This window comes from Salvelinus namaycush, chromosome 10 (assembly GCF_016432855.1).
Source record: "Salvelinus namaycush isolate Seneca chromosome 10, SaNama_1.0, whole genome shotgun sequence".
NCBI lineage: Eukaryota > Metazoa > Chordata > Actinopteri > Salmoniformes > Salmonidae > Salvelinus > Salvelinus namaycush.
In genome coordinates this window covers 5,500,040-5,515,513 of record NC_052316.1, presented here as the reverse complement: position 1 = coordinate 5,515,513, position 15,474 = coordinate 5,500,040, and the positions used below count along the sequence as shown (strand labels likewise).

At 41.3% G+C, this 15,474-nt stretch overlaps 1 protein-coding gene across 1 annotated transcript in view; it reads right to left on the bottom strand.

Moving 5' to 3' along the window:
• LOC120054609 (arf-GAP with coiled-coil, ANK repeat and PH domain-containing protein 2-like) overlaps window positions 1-15,463 on the bottom strand; it is a 119,396-nt gene extending 103,933 nt beyond the window's left edge. Inside the window, exon 1 of the mRNA XM_039002083.1 lies at window positions 15,131-15,463. Within this exon, the coding sequence (XP_038858011.1) occupies window positions 15,131-15,183 (53 nt within the window). The 5' untranslated portion in view covers window positions 15,184-15,463. The remainder of the gene's footprint in view (window positions 1-15,130) is intronic.
• Window positions 15,464-15,474: the final 11 nt, after the last annotated feature.

Below are 15,474 nucleotides of genomic sequence, written 5' to 3'. Positions count from 1 at the left end.
CATGTCTTCGTCACTGAAAAACAACAGTTGAGTTATGCCATTTGAAAGCTTACAAACAAGGTTTTAAAAATGTATTTTACCTTTAAAAACACCCACAAGAGCAGAAATTAATTTATTTTCAGCTGAAAGATGATGCCCATAGTTCACCCATGATGTTGCACAACGGTTTAAGTCAATAAGTCATCGTTTTAGTCAAAGTATGATATATTTGGTGTTGAAGTGGAAAAGCCGAATTTGTAACTTCTGATATTTTCCGTGCGTTTCCCTTATGATATGACGTGCTAATACTTTTCAGTCTACGCTTATTTTCCGGACTGGGTTTTATTTGAATGTTACCAGCCACCAGCATGGCATTGTTAAATAAATCAGAAACACCTGAAAAGCTTTCCAGGTGAAGCTGGTTGAGAGAAATGCCAAGAGAGTGTGCAAAGCTGTCAAAGGCAAAGGGTAGCTACTTTGAAGAATCTCAAATATAAAATATGTCCAAACTTTTGACTGGTAATGTATGTGAAAATGAAACAGTCTGAATTCTTCAGGGAATGGAAACGTTGGTCAATTGGTATCAAGGGACGTAATGTGTGCCAGGAAAACATTCCCCACACCATTACACCATCGTTACCAGCCTGTGCCATTGACACCAAGCAGGATGGGGCCATGGACTAACGTTGCTTACGCCAAATGATGACTCTGCCATCACCATGACGCTACAGGAACCGGGATTCGTTGGACAAGGCAATGGTTTTCCACTCAATTGTCCTGTGTTGGTGATCGCGTGCCCACTGGAACTGCTGCTTCTTGTTTTTAGCTGATAGGAGTGGAACCCGGTGTGGTCGTCTGCTACAATAGTCCATCCGTGATGAGGACTAACAAGTTGTGCACTCCGAGATGCCGCTCTACACACCATGTTTGTACTGCGCCTTTATTTCCCTGTTTGTGGCCCACCGGTTAGCTTGCACGATTCTTGCCATTCTCCTTCGACCTCTCATCAATGAGCTGTTTTCGCCCACAGGACTACCGCTGACTGGATGTTTTTTGTTTGTCGCACCATTCTGGGTAAACCCTAGACACTGTCGTGCGTGTAAAGCCCAGGAGGCAGACTGTTTCTGAGATACTGGAACCGGTACGCCTGGCACCAACGATCATACCACACTCAGAGTCGCTTATGTCACTCGTTTTGCCCATTTAACGTTCAATCGACCAGTAACAGAATGCCTCAATGCTCGTCTGCCTGCTTTAAATAGCAAGACACTCACTGTCTGTAGGAGTGAACCATTTTCGTGAACGGGGTGGTGTAATAAACTGGCCACTGAGTATATAAAACACAAGAAAATCATGTTGAGTGCACTGGACATTTAAATTGGACAACTTTTAATAAAAGTTTGACAACCCTATTTGTATGTTTTCAAATGATAACAAACTGTTGATAAACAGTTGTCTAATGGTATAGTGGGTTATGCAAAATGGGTCAACTTCGAGCACCTCCATCTCCTGAATGTTTTGTCATTCAGTTCCAAAAAGTAACTTTCTCACCACTTCTAGCATGGGGAAACATGTATGGAAGGTTTCGATCAAGTCAAAAGGGGCTGCGGTCAAAAAGTGATAGATAAAGGGTTGTTTCATTTGAATTCTAAGATTACCCTCTCAGAAGAGGCCAGACAGAACAATTTTGGAAAAGAAGCAACAGCACATGTTTAACCCAACAGCTCTTTATTGCAGAATGAAAAAGCAAGAATACAGGCAAGAATTGAGAAAAACTTTCTCTGTGTTTAGTGCAGTTTGGTTGTGAGTGAGAAGCTATATTCAGACTTTTGTGTGGTATGAGGGAGACTGAAACAGACCCATGAATACACATTTCAGGCAGGCCTGGGAAAACTACATCAATAACAGAAGGCCAACTCAGCATTACAGAGGGGAGGTAGGCCTAGAGGTAGAAGCAGCCTCAAGGCACTGGTCAAAGGCAATGTTTGGGTAAGGCTCCTCTAGTTCAGATTCAGTTGACTAGGTGTGAAATACTGATCCTGGACATCAACCGGGCCCATCTGGTGGGGATTCCATTATTATACTCTGTACCACCAACTCCCATTTCCCACCATGTTCATACAAAACTACTGTGGAGTCACCCTGGCTGGCACAAAATCAGCCTTACAGTGCATTCCATAGGAGGCTGGTGGGATGAGCTATAGGAGGACAGGGTCATTGTAATGGCTGGAATGGAACAATATCAAACATATAGAAACCACATTTGACTCCGTTCCATTAATTCCATTCCAGCAATTACAATGAGCCCGTCCTCCAATAGATCCTCCCACCAGCCTCCACTGGTGTGTTCTGACCCCTTCACTTTTTCAACATTGTTACGTTACAGCCTTATTCTAAAATGGATTAGAATGTTATTTTTTTCTCATCTACACACAATACCCCATAATGACAAAGGAAAAACTGTTTTTTAGAAATGATTGCAATTGATAAAAAAAAATAAAAGAAATACCACATTTAAATAAGTATTCAGACTGTTTACTCAGTAATTTGTTGAAGCACCTTTGGCAGCAATTAAAGCCTCAAGTATTCTTGGGTGTGACGCTACAAGCTTGGCACACTTGTATTTGGAGAGTTTCTCCAATCCTTCTCTGCAAGCTGTCCATGCTCTGTCAAGTTGCTGCACAGGTATTTTCAGGTCTCTCCAGAGATGCTCAATCGGGTTCAAGTCCGGGCTCTGGCTGGGCCACTCAAGGACATTCAGAGACTTGTCCCGAAGCCACTCCTGTGTTGTCTTGGCTGTGTGCTTAGGGTAGTTGTCTTGTTGGAAGGAGAACCTTCGCCCCAGTCTGAGGTCCTGAGCACTCTGGAGCAAGTTTTCATCAAGGATCTCTGTACTTTGATCTGTTCACCTTTCCCTCGATCCTGACTGGTCTCCCGGTCCCTGCCGCTGAAAAACATCGCCACAGCATGATGCTGCCACCACCATGCTTCACCGTAGGGATGGTATTGGCCAGGTGATGAGCGATGCCTGGTTTTCCAGACCTGACACTTGGCATTCAGGCCAATCTTGGCTTCATCAGACGAGAAAATCTTGTTTCTCATGGTTTAAGAGTTCTTCAGGTGCCTTTCGGCAAAACTCAGGTGGGCTGTCATGTGCCTTTTACTGAGGAGTGGCTTCCATCTGGCCCCTCTACCATAAAGGCCTGATTGGTGGAGTGCTGCAGAAATGGTTGTCCTTCTGGAAGGTTCTCCCATCTCCACAGGGGAACTGGAGCTCTGTTAGAGTGCCCATCGGTCCTTTCTCCCCGATTGCTGTTTGGCCGAGCAGCCAGCTCTACGAAGAGTCTTGGTGGTTCCAAACTTCTTCCATTTAAGAATGATGGAGGCCACTGTATTCTTGGAAACCTTCAATGCTGCAGAAATGTTTTGTACACTTCCCCAGATCTGTACATCGACACAATCCTGTCTCGGAGCTCTACGGACTATTCCTTCGACCTCATGGCTTGTTTTTTGTTCTGACATGCACTGTCAACTGTGGGACCTTATATAGACAGGTGTGTGTCTTTCCAAATCATGTCCAATCAATTGAATTTACCACAGGTGGACTCCGATCCAGATGTAGAATCATCTCAAGGATGATCAATGGAAACAGGATGCACCTGAGCTCAATTTCAAGTCTCATAGCAAAGGGTCTGAATACATGTAAATAAGGTATCAGTTTATGAATTTGCTTACATTTCTAAAAACCTATTTTTGATTTGTCATTATGGGGTATTGTGTAGATTGAGAATTATGTTCTAGCAATTTTAGAGTAAGGCTGTAACGCAACAAAATGTGGAAAAAGTCAAGGGGTCGGAATACTCCGAATGCACTGTATATACGTATAGCTTGAAATTGGACTCCTGTTACAGTGCTATTTGGGCTAATTGGATTCGTTCTAGCATTTGATTTTTTTATTTTGTATTATTGCTTGTGTACTTGTTTGACATTTTACTGCATTGTTAGGAGCCAGTAACAAACATTTCGCTGCACCCACTATAACATCTGCTAAACTGTGTACGCAACTAATAAACATTGGTTTGATAGTCATGATGAATAGCCTACTGGATAGACTGTTTACATTCGGCCATCCTACTTTCCTATGCCCACACCACAAAGGCTCGGACTGAATCAAATGGCCATAACGAGTGTACAAACCATTAGGAACACTGACTCATTGAGGGTTTCCAGAGAAAGGCGATGGCTACTTAAATTGAGTTTTGTTGGCTGTTTGCCAAGAGGGAGTTGTGTGTTAGCCTTAGAGTGGGAGTGAGGTAGTTCAAAAGTTTAGGCCTAGTCTCACTCACACACACAATGTCCTCCTATGTGGGGCCCGACACAGTGAATCTGAGGCACCAATCTGAGTAGTACTTCAAAATATCTCCCAAATCAAATGGCGTGTTGCACAGGCTCTTCCTGACAACTTGTAAGGACATCAATATCCTGTAGGAACTTATGAGCCGAGAGTGGGGTTTAAGGGGCAAATGATGACATTCATACTTCTTCTTCATACTTCTCTATGACGCTCAATTGAAAAATGCAGGACTAGGCCGAGCCCCTGTGCCGTGGCGTATATCCTGTCATTGTTAGAGTGGGGATGTGTTGATAAGGGGGGGGGGGGGGTCCCGCAAGGGTATAAAACAACCATAACAGTACCAGTCAAAGGTTTGTACACACCTACTCAGTCAAGGGTTTTTCTTATTTTTACTATTTTCTACATTGTAGAATAATAGTGAAGATATCAAAAATATGAAATAACATATGGAATCATGTAGTGACGCAAAAAGTGTTAAACAAATCAAAATATATGTTATATTTGAGATTCTTCAAAGTAGCCACCCTTTGCCTTGATGACAGCTTTGCACACTCTTGGCATTCTCTCAACCATCTTCATGAGGTAGTCACCTGGAATGCATTTCAATTAACAGGTCTGCCTTGTTAAAAGTAAATTTGTGGAATTTCCTTAATGCGTTTGAACCAATAAGTTGTGACAAGGTAGGGGTGGCATACAGAAGATAGCCCTATTTGGTAAAAGACCAAGTCCATATTATGGCAAGAACAGCTCAAACAAGCAGAGAAACGACAGTGCATCATTACTTTAACACATGAAGGTCAGTCAATCCGGAAAATGTCAATTACTTTGAACGTTTCTTCAAGTGTAGTCGCAAAAACCATCAAGCGCTATGATGAAACTGGCTTTCATGAAGACCGCCACAGGAACGGAAGACCCAGAGTTACCTCTGCTGCAGAGGATAAGTTCATTAGAGTTACCAGCCTCAGAAATTGCAGCCCAAATAAATGCTTCACAGAGTTCAAGTAACAGACTCATCTCAACATCAACTGTGTCTTTGTGAGACGCAGAGTAGGTGAACGAATGATCTCCGCATGTGTGGCTCCCACCATGAAAGCATGGAGGAAGTGGTGTGATGGTGCTTTGCTGGTGACGGAGTTAACGCGAGTCTATTTGCAATGCGTTTACACAGTGGGAAATGCAGAAGTATTTTCTTTTCAATATGATCAGCTTGTCAAAAACTTTAGGGATAAACTTGAAACCACTAATCATGACAATGGCGTGAAACTCTTGGACAACAGTTGTGATTGTCCATTTTACTTTGACCTGTCCTGTTTTTAGGATATGTTGCTTTGTTAACATGACAGCTCATTTTTTGGGGGGGATTGAGCACCATTTAGGTTAGGCTATTTGATCTGAGAAACCTGCTTGATGTAAAAAGTGTCCGTGTCATTACATTGTCATTCATTTTATCTCCAGCCTGTATGCTACAGAAAAGTCCACATACTCTTTCTACTATTTCCGATATCTGCTACATGATTTATGTTAGATAATTTTTGGACTGAACGTTGGTGGAGTGCTGCAGAGATGCGTCTCTCCAACAGCACCCTGGAGAGGCACGCTGGGAACGGACAAGCAAAATATTTTGCACCCCTGCCTTTAACAAAGTGGGCACTGCTTACCAAAGGGTGGCATCAGCACTCACCTAAAAAGCCCATATGCCACTGGTTGAGAGAAATTGTCATTGTTTTTGGGCAGAATTACGTGAGGTTGTGTGTGTTGGAGGTGCGTCTTGGTCAATTTAGCTCAGAAAATGCCGCCCTTGTCAATCTTGCCTAATAAGCGGGCAGGCCGTGCTTATAGCATATCATATTCACATCAATAAATTGGTTATAACAAACTCTAAACACTAACACGTGACAGCAAAATGGATGCAGTGGACGTGACAAATAAACTCGAAACAGAGGAATATTTATAGGTCGCTCAGGAGGTAATGGGAAAGTCAGATGTGTGGAATAAATGTGACTAGTTGTGGAAAATACTGGAGATCAAGAAGAAGGTAAGGAGCAAGTGCTGAGTGCATACTATGTGTGCCAAACAGGTGCTGTATAGATTACAATATCATTTTCTCTGACCGTTTGGAACAACGTAAACCTTAAAGTATAAGCATACCAGAAAGTCTTGTAATAAAGGATTAAAAAAAAGTTTTTACAGCTAAGACTAAAAACAGTCACACTCATTTGTGAATGCAATTCCCGAAATGAAATAGTTTATATATTGTTTCAGTAAATTATTGAAGGCTCGCTTTATTTCTTTTTAAAACTAAAATACTTCATAGCATTTCAAATCATGAATGACTCGTATGCTGTGTGATGACATTAATTAATTAATTGATTGATACACTATAGAAGTATTGAAATAGGTTATTATAATAAATATAATTTCAGACAATTTGGAACAGTGTAAACACTAAATAAATTATAAATAATACTAGAGGATGTTCTAATGAAAAAAAAGTATAAAGCCTTTATTACAGCAAAACAAAAGTTTAAAAACAGCCGAATTTGTGAAATAATTTACTTGACATGTTGTTGCGTGAGGATTGGTGTTAACGGAATCAGTAGGCTATTAAACAAACACTCAAACAGGCAACAGAAGCAGGATCTGTCTTATTTCTGTAGATATATTGATGATTTATAAAGCCAGGCACATTTAACAGGTATGCTATTGATTATAGGCCTAATTAAGTTCAGGTTTCCTCTTTCATCCCTTTTCTTAAACAATAAGGCACGGGCTGTTTTCTCATCTCATTCTGCTGCTGCCTATTGGTTCTCAACCCCAATATGCTGCTTAACGTTTCTATTTTGGACAAAGCAACACAGTCTAGGAAAAGGCGCCAATTCAACAGGGCGCTGGTCCGTTTCAAAACTGTGGACAGCAACCGCTATCCAACAAGGGAGAAAGCTCATTTGTTACAAAATAATATAATTTTTGTTATGTAATATAACCATATACAATTTCAGTAGCACATCTTAGACTGATGGACTGTGCCATCCCCATGGCCTCCACAATGGATCAGTCCACTCAGCGCAAATCAGACAAGTGTCTTGTTTACCATGATATTTTTTTGCTACTGCGCGACTAAAGAAATCGCGATCGACCAAACAATCGACCAGTCGACTAAATGGGAACACCACAAGCGTGATTCAGTTACAGTAACTTGGGTGCCAGTTCAAGAGTGAAACAACAACATGGACCATATAGACGCTCAATGTACATCAGGTAGAAAACAAAACAAAATTCTGCAACAAAATGAATCACAATACTTCAAACCAATACAGAATAGTTTAAGCAGATCAAACATTCAAAGATAGCTTGAATAGACTACCATGTCCTCTGACCCCACCCAGAACTCTCTGACGAGGATTCCCATGAATCCACCTCTTGTAATAGTGTAACAGGCTGACAGACAACAATGTCTCAAGAGATCTACTCAACTGTAGGCTATATCCAGAGGCGCACCCAAAAGTCAGTCATATCCACATTAACCTCCACCTTGAGGACACCCTTTTTAAAAGGTTAGTGAACGATGAATAAGCTACTCTACTCAGTGTCCCAGCTGCTCATTAGTCCTATTAAAAAATGTGTTGTGTGTGTTCATTGCTAATGGTATCCCGTAAAGTCACGAGGGAATCGTAGATTAGGCTGAGGCTATATTGGGTGTGCAAATGAGATCACCTGAAGGGAGCCAAAGACGTTCTTGTTGACAACCTGAAAAGCTAACTACAGTTAGTCCAGTGACTAGCCCACCATTAACATTCTTGAACTAAGGTTAAAGTATCTGGCGCTGTCCTCTGCATTATCAAGGCTAGTGATGAGGTGCCAACGGTGGGTTCATCAATGAGGCAGAACAAATTGCTACCACTATCGAGTGGCCAATGTCATCATGTAAATGGCACTCTGCCAAGCTTGGTTTCTGAATGACTTTCAATTACACCGCATTTTAACAGGGTAAAGAGGAGAGAGAACATAAAAGGACAATCCATAATTGCTAAATGAAAGACAACCTCAAGTGCTTGATATAGGCTGAAATGAATGGGTGCAAAACCAAACAGTCACAAAAATTATTTAAATTCTCAACCATTTTTACTGTGCTTATATATTTCTTTAAAGCCTTAAATGTGGTTCAAAGTCAGTCATAACTGACACATTGTCTAGTCTAGGCCCAACTGTCATTGCCACTGTACTGTGGTTGAAGGGGGACAACTTTAATAATGACTTTGTAGGAAAGTTACGTTGTGTTTAGCCTAATCTGTAAAACAGATAAGAACCAAATTCCACAGTTCAGAGAAAAGATGACTTATGATAGGCCTACTCTTCAGGGAATTTCAAGTTGCATATTTGAAGAGGAGCCAGTATAACTGTAGTGAAAATCTTTCAGTGAGCAATAGGCTGCTAGAGTTGATATTTCAGCAATCTCATAGCGTAATGCAAATTACAGTAGGTCTACAGAATCAGCAGAATTTGCACCCGAGTCCCAGACCAGTCGTTGAAAACCGGTTTCAGGGCTACATGATAACTTTTGCTACATCTAAAAAGAGACCTTAGAGAGGAGGGAATGTGGGGTGTAGCCTACCGACTTGGGAAAAAAACATCCCACATTTGGGGGCTCCAATTTCACTGGCACAGAGTTGAAAGCCCACACACAAATGGAAACAGATGTCAAGAGACAGAGTTATTCCTCGCTGGTCTGCATCCGTTTTCATCCATTACTCTCCAGCTCTCTCTGTGTCCTCTTCTCTGCCAATTCAAACATGATGGAAAAATGAGAGTGATGCAATAGTGGTCAAAGTGGGAAAAATGTATGTTGTTTAAGGATCTTTGGTAAATCCTTAACCACAATGAACCCCAGCGGTGCTGAGGTTAAGGGCTAATGGAAACGATAACCCTCAGTAGAAACCTGGTCTAACTGTCAGTGGGCGTATGACAGAAGCTTTGTGATTCAAGGGATCACAGCAACATCGCATAGAATATTTATTATCTTTCCTTAAACAAGCTGCGGAAGGTGGAAAGAGAATCACTGTAGGTAATGAGGGAGTGTAGGCATCATTCACAGCTGATTCACAGTCATATTACATAGCCTAGTTTGCCTAAGAGAAAGATAGGGCAGGGATTTTAAATCACAAGTCTTGTGAAGGAGCCAAACGAAAGCACAGGTGCCACCACCACCACGACAAGTGCCAGCCAGAGTTTGTGCCAGTCATCGTTTCACGCTCAGCTGATTGGAAGGCTTTTGTTCATCCCACAAGCTGATCCTTGATGAAAAAATAAAGCCTCTTTCCAAGTTTGCTGCAAACAACTTTCTAACATCTGCTCCTCATTTTGTAAGAATAGTGTTCAGCGCAGAGGGAGGGAGAGGGGACAGAGGGGAGGGGTGGCCCTTTCTCAAAGCTTGGAAAGCCCAATAGGATGAAATAACACTTAATTTGAGCAAAGTTTACTTTAGGCAATAGGGCAAGAGAGTATGCACCGGGAAAAAAGCTAGAAATGAGACGACATCAGGTGTCAATCCCTTAATGGCAGGCAAGGCACACGTGTACATCTCCTTCGAAGCAAGCACAATGCATTAGCCTATATTAGAGAGATATCAATTGTCAACTGCCTATATCTTTGAAGAACAATGACAACACTGTTGAAAACCTAGAACCAAGCTGCAATGTTAGCTAAAACTTGCTACTTTATGGTGGCAAGTTGAGACATCTCTCTGAATGTTTATCTTGATATTGCCTTGTTGGCACTTGGCATGACAACATCCTATCCCATGACCCAAGTCAAAGAAAATATGGGCTTGTGATACTGAGGTGACAATGCAGGTAGAACTGGGAGTTGACCCTGACAGTGGAAATTAATAGGACAATCATTTTCACTTACTGAGCTAGCCCTACGAAGCTCGCTGTCACGTATACAGTTAATAACATTAAGTACAGTTATCTTAACAGTAAGGCATTACATAGAAGCTTGCAAGATTAGTACTCGGCCAATGATTGTACAGGTTATAGCAGCACATGTCCCGCGTTGGACGGTATCCATAATCGGTAGATTGTTCTGGTGGAAAGGCAATGCCCAAGAACCTATTCAATCAAATTGTTTGATGTTACCACACCCCTCCAAATCAACACCAAAAATAGATCTCAATGTTTGAGCGAACTAGCTCGGTTAGTGCTGTCCGGAATCCTTAGAACAGTGGTTCTTAACCTGGGTTTGATCGAACCCCAGGGGTTCGGTGAGTCAGTCTCAGGGGTTCGGCGGAGGTCAAGACACACATCCGACTCATATGATTCGTGATGACACACCCCGCTTGGCCATCATTGGCTGCAGGTGATCACGCTACATCGCTTGGCCTATCTGTGCTGCAGGGAATTTGGTGCGCTCAGTAGTCGACTTGTGACTGTCGTGATGGTACGTCTTGTGATTACTTTCTTAATATTTTAATCCCTTCATACTTACTATGTCGAGCAAAAAAAGAAAGTGGTCGGACGAATATGTACAATATGGATTCACATGTATAACGGAACGTGATGGGAGTCAGCGTCCTAACTGCATGATTTGCAATGCCAAGTTGAGCAATTTTAGTCTAGCACCGGCAAAACTAAGAGAACACTTCCTTAAGCTGCATGGAGATGGAAAATACAAGAACACAACCCTCGCTGAATTCAAGGTGAAGAGAGCCAGATTCGATGAAAAGGCTACTCTGCCTGTTCTCGGCTTTGTACCCATCAACAAACCGATCCTCACAGCATCGTACGAAGTTGCTTACCTGATCGCAAAGCAGGGCAAACCACACACCATTGGTGAAACACTCATAAAACCAGCTGTGTTGAAGATGGCGAATATCATGCTGGGAAAAGAGGCTGAAGTTAAGTTATCCCAAATTCCTCTTTCAAATGACACCATCAGCGACAGAATAGAGGACATGAGCAAAGACATCTTGGCTCAAGTAGTTGCAGATCTGATTTCAAGCCCGGCAAAATTCAGCCTTCAACTCGACGAGACCACAGACGTTTCCAATCTAAGCCAGCTTGCTGTATTCGTGCGCTATGTGAAAGACGACGTGATAAAGGAAGATTTTTTATTTTGTAAGCCTCTTACAACAACAACTAAGGCAGCCGATGTGAAGAAACTTGTGGATGACTTCTTCAAAGACAACAATCTTTCGTGGGATATGGTTTCTGCAGTTTGTTCGGACGGAGCTCCAGTCATGCTGGGAAGAAAGTCTGGTTTTGGTGCGCTAGTGAAAGCCGATGCACCACACATCATTGTTACGCATTGTATTCTGCACAGGCATGCGTTGGCAACAAAAACCTTGCCTCCAAAACTGGCAGAAGTATTAAAAATTGTAGTGGAATGCGTGAACTATGTGCGAACTAGTGCTCTGAGGCAACGCATCTTCAGTGAGCTGTGTAAAGAAATGGGCTCTGAATTCGAGGTACTTCTGTACCATTCTAACGTTCGGTGGTTATCCCGGGGACAGGTGCTGAATCGTGTTTTTGCCGTACGTGTGGAATTAGCCCTGTTTTTGCAAGAGCACCAACATTGTCATGCAGATTGCTTCAAAAATTCTGAGTTCATTCTCATTTTAGCGTACATGGCTGATATCTTCGCAGCTCTCAATCATCTCAATCAAAAGATGCAGGGCGGTGGAGTCAATATCATCGAAGCGGAGGAAAACCTGAAGGCTTTTCAAAAAAAGCTACCGTTATGGAAACGACAAACAGAGAACGATAACTTCGCAAACTTTCCCCTGCTGGACGACTGTGTAAGTAAGATCGAAGATGTATCTGGAATCGGAGACATTTCTGTACCCGCGGAACTGAAGCAAGCAATTGCCACGCACTTAGATGAGCTTGCAAAGTCTCTCGACGGATACTTCCCTACAAGAGAGTCATATCCAGCATGGGTGAGACAGCCGTTCACGTTTAGTGTTGAGACAACAGATGTCAATGATGAATACCTCGATGAAATCATTGAAATTCAGCAGAGCCAGGTTCAACAGCAACTCTTCAGAACAACAACGCTTTCAACGTTTTGGTGTCAACAAATGGTAACGTACCCTGTTATTGCTAAGAAAGCTCTGGAGATTTTCATACCGTTTGTTACAACATATCTTTGCGAGCAATGCTTTTCAAGGATGCTGGACATAAAACTGAAGAAAAGGAACAGACTTTGTTGCGAAAATGACATGAATGGCACTTGCCAAGGTGAAGTCGCGCAAAGGCAACAGCAGAAGTCACACTGATTTGCAGTAAATATTCATTATTATGTTTTTGTTTTTGTGTGAAAATCATGTTTTGATGATTTTGTTCTTTGAACACACGGTGTTGATGTTGATGCACGGTTCATTTTGTGCACCAGTAAAATATATACCTATGTTTTGAATTTGAAAAAAATCATATTTTATTTTTCCAATTAAGAAGGGTTCGGTGAATGCGCATATGAAACTGGTGGGGTTCAGTACCTCCAACAAGGTTAAGAACCACTGCCTTAGAATGTCCCTACCCTAAAATCTTTCCTCAAAAATATAAAATATTGTACATACATTTTTACGATAGACAATTTTGCTTTTGTGGCTGTGCTATCTAGTGGAAATTTTGGGCAATCAATTGCAGCGCTCCAATGGATAGCGATTGTCGTCAAGTCCGACATCTCGGATAAGCTCATGTTTAAATCACATGAAAGCCAGTGAGGGCTATGACAAAAACTGAGTTATTTTTAGACAAGGAAATGTTTAAATGGCTAAATAATTTAACTTGCTTCTGTGATTGCTGAAATGTTGGGAGTATTTTACAAATCCTAAATTATACTTTTGTTATATTGTTTGCTACCTCAGGTGGTTAGCTAGCCCTCAGTATCATTGACTACCAAACGTTGCTAACGCTAACTAGCCACTTAATATAACTTGTTTTCCCAAAATGTATGTTAGCTAGCATTATTATGAATACAACTCCCATCTGCTGTTAACATCAGGATATGATTGAGAGAACTAGTTAGTTCCAAAGGTGGTTAGAGCTAAAGCCTCGAATGCATGCTGATTGGCTCGGAATTCACTGTCAGCATTCAGAAGATACACTACAAACAATTTTCCCAGGTTCCTGTGAAGGAATTGATAGTTCACCACAATATACCCAATAGTTTCCTTTTTAGCAAGGGGTATAGTCTGTTTTCAATTTCATTGTGTATTAGAAACACCGTTAGAGATAATTGTGAGGGGATTTCGCTAGTGGTTGAATTGGGCTTCCCCGGAAAATGTTGTCCAAGGTTGCAACAGTAACCAAGGGGGGCGGGGCTTAGCGAAGGGTCAATTGTGGGGCCGATTAGCGTGAAACTCCTGCAAAAGTATACTGGAATTCTAAACGTATTAAAACTTCTTAAGGATCTAACCCTTTTTTTCTCTCAATTTCCACCTAACATGATACACCCAAATCTAACTGCCGGTAGATCAGGACCTGAAGCAAGGATGTGCATATTCTTGATACCATTTGAAAAGAAACACTTTGAAGTTTGTGGAAATGTGAAATGAATGCAGGAGAATATAGCACATTAGAACTGGTAAAAGACAATGCAAAGAAAAAATCATGCTTTTTTTTGTACCATCTTTGAAATGCAAGAGAAAGGCCATAATGTATTATTCCAGCCCAGGCGCAATTTAGATTTTGGCCACTACATAGCAGCAGTGTATGTGCAAAGTTTTAGACTGATCCAATGAACCATTGTATTTATGTTCAAAATGTTCTATCAAGACTGCCCAAATGTGCCTAATTGGTTTATTAATAACGTTAAATTCATAACTGTGCACTCTCCTCAAACAATAGCATGGTATTCTTTCACTGTACCAGCTACTGTAAATTGGACAGTGCAGTTAGATAAACAAGAATTTAAGCTTTCTGCCAATATCAGATATGTCTACGTCCTGGAAAATGTTCGTGTTACTAAGAACCTCATGCTAATCCCATTAGCCTACTTTAGCTCAACCATCCCGCGGAGGACCCACGGATCCTGTAGAGGTTTTAATATTAATTTGAATGCGGTATGGGATTGAAAAATGAAATATTGTCACTAACAAAGTCTGAAGTGTTTATTGTTATTATTATTATTCAGTTAACCAGGCAGGTACTGTCAAGATTCAAAATAGATGCGTGTTGTCAAATTGAAAATGGTAACAAATTTATTGTATTTGCACCAAGATTGTTTGACAGATCTTGGGACCGCATATTTTTTTTGAAATAATGCACATAGAACAGAATTAACAGGAAATAGAACAGAACATAAGTCTCTTAGGCTTGCTTTCAATGAGAATAAATGTGTCTACATTTGGTGGGTTTGCTCAAAAAGTTACTTGTTGCAGCTGTAAAAATGGTGAATGCATACATTTGAAAATGGTTGTCCAAAGCTCATCCTAAATTGCCTGTGAAGCCTTAACAAGCTATGCATTTGTTTAAATGTGTATAAACTTGTCTGTTTTGTATACTGTGTAAAAAAAATTATGCCAGGTATTCGCGACATGCGAGACAAGATGGAATCCATGTTTAACTTTCTTTTTTTACCTTTATTTAACTAGGCTAGTCAGTTAAATGCTTATATTCAATGAACAGTGGGTTAACTGCCTTGTTCAGGGGCAGAACGACAGACTTTTACATTGAGGTGAGGTGGTAGCATCAAACGATTACGGAGGTCGTTTTGGACGCGGAACACATGCTCCTAGCAGGTACCGTCATAAAACCATGACTTGTCGTGTAAGAACAAAGATGAGGTCACTTAGCCTACCTGAATCTTGGAGAGTCTTTGAGACATTCCTCGAATTCCACCGTTATCTTCATTTTCTTTAACAAGTAAAAACAGGATTAAAAGCAGTTGCTGTATGCCCTGGACTTGGCTACCCGCTACTAGCTAACGCTAGCTGGGCTATCAATCCACAAGACCTCGGCCAGCTAGCCTGTATGGCTGGCTAGCTAATAATAGGCTCGCGATGTAACCATAAACAAGTAAAATAAATACTTAAATATAACGTTATACCAAAAATTGTATAATTTAGTCAAATTCAAAATGGAAAAAAAAAAACACTTCACTAGCTAGGTGATAGCAGCCAGTGGGAGGCGTTTCTTCCACAC